At 38.9% G+C, this 6,686-nt stretch overlaps 2 protein-coding genes across 2 annotated transcripts; both read right to left on the reverse strand.

The window, feature by feature from the left end:
- Positions 1–42: 42 nt before the first annotated feature.
- Positions 43–3,286, reverse strand: LOC111208291. The gene is made up of 2 exons (XM_048773719.1): positions 2,606–3,286; positions 43–692 (listed from the first exon to the last, which is right to left on the reverse strand). The coding sequence occupies exons 1-2, from the start codon at positions 2,801–2,803 to the stop codon at positions 444–446; spliced, it is 447 nt and encodes a 148-aa protein (XP_048629676.1). The 5' UTR covers positions 2,804–3,286; the 3' UTR covers positions 43–443.
- Positions 3,287–3,892: 606 nt separating this feature from the next.
- On the reverse strand, positions 3,893–6,373 carry LOC125601683 (pectinesterase 2-like). Its single transcript, XM_048773726.1, has 3 exons — positions 5,710–6,373; positions 5,101–5,563; positions 3,893–4,650 (listed from the first exon to the last, which is right to left on the reverse strand). The coding sequence occupies exons 1-3, from the start codon at positions 6,310–6,312 to the stop codon at positions 3,959–3,961; spliced, it is 1,758 nt and encodes a 585-aa protein (XP_048629683.1). The 5' UTR covers positions 6,313–6,373; the 3' UTR covers positions 3,893–3,958.
- Positions 6,374–6,686: the final 313 nt, after the last annotated feature.

Below are 6,686 nucleotides of genomic sequence, written 5' to 3' on the forward strand. Positions count from 1 at the left end.
TAAAGTTCGAAGTCCATACATCATATTACATATAGTTCAATACATCACCATCTTCATTTACTTAACCATCAGCACAATTCCAAGTAAAACTGTCACCACAATCATTGCACTTACAAAGTACTCAAATCCCAGCCTAAGCTTGGATTGTTCCTTTCCTATATCACCCACCATTTTCTCAACTCTAACCAGTCGCTGGTCAGTCTCGATGTCACTGCAAAGTGAAAGATTGTCCACCTTTTCCTCTAGCTGAATCACATGTCGATCTCGGGCTCGCATCTCTTCCATCATGGCTTCATCCCACCATTTCCAAACATGGCACTCTCCATCGTCCACGTTCTCACATGTGTAGATTCGTCTACCTGTGGTGAACACACACGCAAGACTATGAAGAAGACAGTATATCAGGAGGTGATTACCCTTTACAAGACTAGACGAGATTTTACTTAACCTGGATCAGTCCGAGATGTTGCAAGGAGAGGCTTAGCACCGCAGTAACAAGTTTGTGGGATGCCAAACTCAACCTCTGGTTGAGGAGGATACTGAACCTGTGAACTAGCGTGTAAGCTTAACTCAGCTTGGTCACGTCGAATGAGATCTTCCATCTCGCTGAAGCTACCGTCCTCTGAGTTGCAAAATATATCGTCAGACTGCGAAGGCTGGCTGTAGCTGTGGAGTCCCATGTTTATGTCTACCTGCATAAACACATATTGATTATTAAATACTCGACGACATATAAGCAAAACACGCAAGTAATTATTAGATACACATAGTAATTTTTGTGGTTGCATACGACATATAAACAAGACCCGCAAGAGAAGACCAGAAAGAACATAAAAAAGACATTGTTATTATTAATAAGAGCCGCATGAACTACATTATAACAGAGAACTAAAACATGGATTTTAAAACAGAGACTTATAAGATTAGATCCTAATCTTTCAGAAATACTTGGCTAGCAACTTATTCTTCACAACCTCCTCCGCCTCACTTAATGGTTCTTTCCTCGCAAGGAGAGTGTCAAGTATAGCTAGCTTGGACAGTCTCTCCTGCGTAGCCAAATCCTCTTTCTTCATTTCCCATATGGTTGTATACTCAGCAACAGACTTGCCTTGAACAGTCGACCTTTTTTGTTTAGCCGCCTTGCAACCTTCAGGCCGGATTTCGTGATCAGGGACAGCGGCGCTTGTATCTGTCTCACCATCCTTCCTCTTTGAAGTGTGAGTGGCTTTAGGAGTGTTGAGGCTAAGCCATTTTTGTTCAAAGCGCAACACGCACCAAGCATGCTCAAGTGTAAACTTGCTTTGCTGATCTGAGTAGAAGATGTCGTGAGCCTTCTTTAGAACATCAGTGTCACTCTCACCACTCCCAATTTGTCTCTCTGCCGCGGAGTAAGCCCCACAGAACTTTGTAACTTGATCGTTTATTCTGTGCCATCTCTTCTTACAAGTAAGATCCCCTCTCTTTTCACCCTCCTGTTGCCCATGAGGACTTGCAGCATAATAATCTCCAACCCGTTTCCAGAAGGCCCCCAACTTCTGCTCATTTCCAACAACGGCATCCTTCGAAGTGTTAAGCCAAGCAGAGATTAGAACCGCGTCATCAGCTGTGCCCCATTTGCGTCTAGCATTACGGTCCACTGATGTGTCTACTGCCGTCTGTTCAGCTTGTTGTGAACTAAAGGGAGGGATCTCCGATTCTCCAAAGTTGACAGTTGAATGAAAACTTTCATATGGAAAGTTTTCATTCACACGACTTCCTTGTTGACTGTTAAGCAGTCCTACGTAACTAGAGGACTGACTTTGAAAATTTCTTGAACCCATACGACTTTTACAAGATAAATATTTGAGAGAGAGTTGTAGATTAGGAGATGGATAGAAGAGAGAAGGCAGGTGTGTATATTTAAGGGGATTGAGATGGGAGTTTAATATTAGCTGGTGAAGAGTATTAAGTTTCTACATAAAGACTAACCATAAACCATATATGTCTAATCTGAACTTATTACTAACCTATCTACGGTTTCAAGTAACGACGACAGTAGAACTAGTTTGTCTAGTTCAGTAAAGACGTAAAGAAGTGTGAGTCTACTAGAGTAAAGAGTGAAATTAAGGAGGTGTCACTCTAGTTGAGTAAAGAGTGAAGAGATGTAAACCATAATTCTAAGTTGTTTAAAATACTTCAAATTTTAACTGATAACAGACCAAATAATTCTATCAACCTATCCGATTTTGAAAGGTACAGAAGCTATACGAATTTTCAATAAAGCTATACGAATATTAATTATGAAACAACCATTACATCAAATATATACAGAAGACCCGAGCTTAGAAGCTATACGAATTATCGATCAATCTATACGAGTTTTCATTCACAGCCATTCAATCTTAAAGTTTTTGCAAGCATCAAAGAACCAACGAATCAATACATTTTTATATATCTATTCCGTTCACAACCACTTCAATCACAAGAGCGGAGCATATCAAACAACGAACGAGAAGAGCGAATCAAATCAATCATTTAATCAACAAACAACCAAACAACAAACAACCATTGAATCTACACACCCCTACTCGGTTTCTCAAAATTACAATGGAGGTTAGACACATACCTTCCCAAGTTTGGGTCGACTCTGAATCGATGTCCAAAGGAAACTGTTCGGAGGTGGACTGAATCGATGTCGGAGAGGAAACAGAGCGAAGAGAAACGGATCGAGGAGAAGCGGATTGAGGCGAATCAGATCGACAGCGGTGAATCGATTTCGCTTCAGTTTCGACAAAAGAGGAGAAACACACGGAATAGGTTTCATCGACTTCGTTTACATCTCCCTCTCCTGTGCTGCCACGTTGCTCACGGGACGCGTCAAAAAAGACCTTAATTAAGGCCCGGACCAAACAAAATCTTTTCTTTTTGATTTTCTTTTTAGCCCAAATAGTGTTCGGGACGGGCCAAGGGCCGCCCGATAATGTTGCTCTTACTACAAAGTTTATTTTTGTGTTCTGTTGTTGTTCTGTCAGAGGAACATGTGTTGTTTGTTGTCTTTTATAAAGAAGAGTGGAACCAAGCAAAAGTGTGAATATATTGAATGTGACTTCGCTAGCTCCATGGTGCTTTCTTGGTGTGTGCGCGTGTGTGACAGTTGATCTATTTGCATGTGGGAGATTCATGATTAAGTTTTAACTATTTAATTACGTAACTTTATTATAAACTATACTAATCTCCATTTACGCAACCTTTTTTGTCTATCCAATCAAGTGCAACAATACCATGTCTCTTCTAAACCCCATTCATAACGCATAATTAAAGTTCATATTAAAGTGTAATAACCCAAAATAAGTCAGAAGTCAAATCCCTTTATTTCGTAGTAGGACCAAAGGGAGGAACACATTCAAGTGACTACTGGTAAAATTTTCAAGTATACACATTGGAAAGAAGAATAATACAACATGAAAATGAATACAAACAGGAAGAAAACTGTATACAAAAAAGAAGATTATCTTGCAACATTGAAATGGCCATGTGCATGTCTAACAAGTGGTCCATCTAAATCTATTGAGGCCTTAAATCCGACAAGTGACAGCACCAAGATTGGGCTCCGAACACATGAGTCCTGGTTATATTATTTGATGAATCCGAACCAGTTAATCAATCCGGTATTATCCAGTTATGTAGGCTTTGAAACTATATCACTCCGGAGCTGTGTGTTAATTTTATTCCATTAATGGAGTTTATAAAGTTTGAATCTCGGTTTGGTTTGGTTTAAGTCGGTTTCATTCTACCCGGGTTTATAGGTTGAACCTTGCCTTGGTTCAGGAGAATGACATGAAAATTGATATTGATATGAGAAGATAAAACTAGGTATGCTAACTTTGCCATGGATTAACCTTATAAGAGTAACTTTATCAAATTCATAGTTTATTGATTAATAATGGAACATAAATTAATAATTCAAATGATAAAAATATCAAAGACTTAGCGAGAAAGGGAAACCGGTCGAACCTAACCAGCCTTCACCACCAATAAACTGACCAGCCGTATACTGCTGAGCCTCTGTTACATTTGTAATCACCTGATAACCCTTCCACTTTACTCTATTTGCAGTTCCAGACCCTGCTCCTCTATTCAAATACTCTCTATAAGTCAGAGTATCCAACGCAAAATCTCCACTCCACTCAAGCCATCCTTCGGGTCGGATCACGTCGGATATATCCGACTGCATTATCACTGTCCTTGAATATTGTTTCCAAGGACGGCCAAGATACGTCGAAAAACTTCCTTTCACGGCCATAAGATCCGACGTGGCACCAATCTTACAGTTCTGAATCACAATACCAGTGTTTTGGTTCGGGTCGGACCGGCCCTGAGCCGTGACCATGTTTTTCTGGTTGGAGTTCGGTCTGCGTGCGTTTATAACACAGTCTTGTAAAACCGCGGCTGCATTTCCGAAGATGAAATCAACGGTTCCAGCTATGTGACATTTGACAAAGAACTGACGGTTGGAGTGAACGTAAAGTGTGTCTTGATAAGCTAACATGTCACAGTTGTAGAAAGCCGAGAAGTCTGACCCGACCCGGAGAGCCACAGCTTGATGCTTTGACGGACCAGCCGTGTTTTGGAACGTGATATCACGCGCTAAGAATCTTTCACCAACGGCAGCTACATTCACGAGAAAACAAAACATAAATTAACGTGAAAATGTCTCTCATGTGATGTTACATGATACATATACCGAAAGTCCTCGAAAGTACTATTTTGGAATTTTATAAAATTATAAAAAAAACATTAAATTTGTTAAAAGTTTCATGATGAAGAATTTTAAAAAAGAAAAATGAATAATTGGAATATTAAAAAGTTAATGTTTTAGATTTTTCACATGTACTTACTAAACAAAATAAATATGCACTTTTTGTTTATTATTTCTGAGTATTCTTTTAATTAGTTTAATGTTTTATTATTTTTCTAATAAAAATTTACCACTTATATTTTCTAACTTAGTTATATTTTATTTTAAAATTAAATGTATTACTTTAAATTTAGAATAATTGATTTTAATAGAAAACAAAAACAGAAACATCAATTATTTAGATTCAGAGAGAGAGTACATACCAACTGTAGCTGAGTGGAAAGTGGTGCTTCCATCAACGACGTTTCTTTTTCCGGTGATAATAGTCTTTCCTCGACCATCTCCTAAAAACATTATATTCTTCTTCTTCTTCGACACTTCCACATTCTCTCTATAAACTCCTGCTTTTATATGTATCACATACCTCTTATTACTCTTCTCCGGCGCAGCTGCTACAGCCGCCGCAACCGTCGTAAAGTCACCGCTTCCATCAGCCGCCACCGTGGCGTCTGCATTAACCCCCGTTGACCCTTGAAGAAGCCTTCTGTCTCCGATGGATAACCAGTTTGGCCAGCCTTCTCCGTCTAAGTCGCCTGTAAGCTCCTCTTTGAGTTTGCGGTTGTTGGTGGAGCTGGACTTGTCTTTCAGCTCGAAGTTGGCTATGTCGGTTTCTGTCATGTTCTTGATCATTGCTAATGCGTTACTACACATGTGCTCCACATGTACCTGTTTTGGTCGGTTCATTGATAAGCTGTAACATTTTGTTTTTATTCGTTTGAAAGAAATGCTGTATATAAATGCATAATAAGTTCATACATTTACCTCTATTTAATTTTAAATATTTATTTAAACTTTATATTAAATTTGTGTACCTGCCCCTTCAATAAGGCCTTGCGAAGTTTCCGATCTGCTTTGTCGTAAGAGAAGCCGTCAAGGCAAGTCCCTTGGTTAGTAATGGCTGAGCTAATTAGGGTTTTCAGATCATCAGCATGTTTCCTCAGAGATTTTCCTTTAGGATACTGATCAAGATCCTCCAGCGCCACGTGAAGCTCATCTAACGTCTCATCAATAATCTCCAAACAATCATGAAGCGCTGTTACCTCACGCGCCGTCAAGCCTTTTCTTTTAGTGATAAGCTTCTTGACGGCGAAGTAATTGTGTTTCACGGCGTTTGTGGTTAGGTTCAGCGACGCTTCAATGACGTCCTTATCTGACGTCAACTTTTTCCCGGTGGCTGCCACGGCGGAGAAACAGAGCTCCGGGTAAAGGGTTGAGCTGCAAACGGACTTTAAAACGGCGTGTGATGTAGGAGTTAGCGTTGGGATTTTTTGGTTTTTGGTTTGGTTAGATTTTGTTACGGCGATTCCAACGACGGCGGAAAATAGCACCAAAGCTAAGACGGCGGAGGAGATAATAAGTTTCTTGTTGTTCTTGAAATCTGAGAACTTGGATATGAGATCTTTTATTGGTGCCATTTTTGTGTGGGAAATGTTGTTTGTGAGGAAGTAGAAGATGGTGGAAGAGGGTTTATATATTGAATTTTGAGATGAAATGGTTATATTTTTATTATTTTATTTTGAAATGTTGTTTTACTTGCTTGCTTTTTATGTATATTAAAATTTTAATTATTTGAGCTGATCATTTTCAATCTCCCTTAGGCCCACTTTTGATATCATACTATTATAAAATTAATGATCTCGTATAAAAGTTACAAATTATCTTGAATTCATATTTTTTACATTTAAAGTATAGATTTAATTAAATTTGCTTCTACTTGACTTGACCAGCCTCAATAGCTATTTAGTAATAAGGATCAAAACAGTTTACATAGGATGAGCTAACCTCACGT

Source organism: Brassica napus, unplaced genomic scaffold (assembly GCF_020379485.1).
Source record: "Brassica napus cultivar Da-Ae unplaced genomic scaffold, Da-Ae ScsIHWf_262;HRSCAF=435, whole genome shotgun sequence".
In the NCBI taxonomy this organism is placed as follows: domain Eukaryota; kingdom Viridiplantae; phylum Streptophyta; class Magnoliopsida; order Brassicales; family Brassicaceae; genus Brassica; species Brassica napus.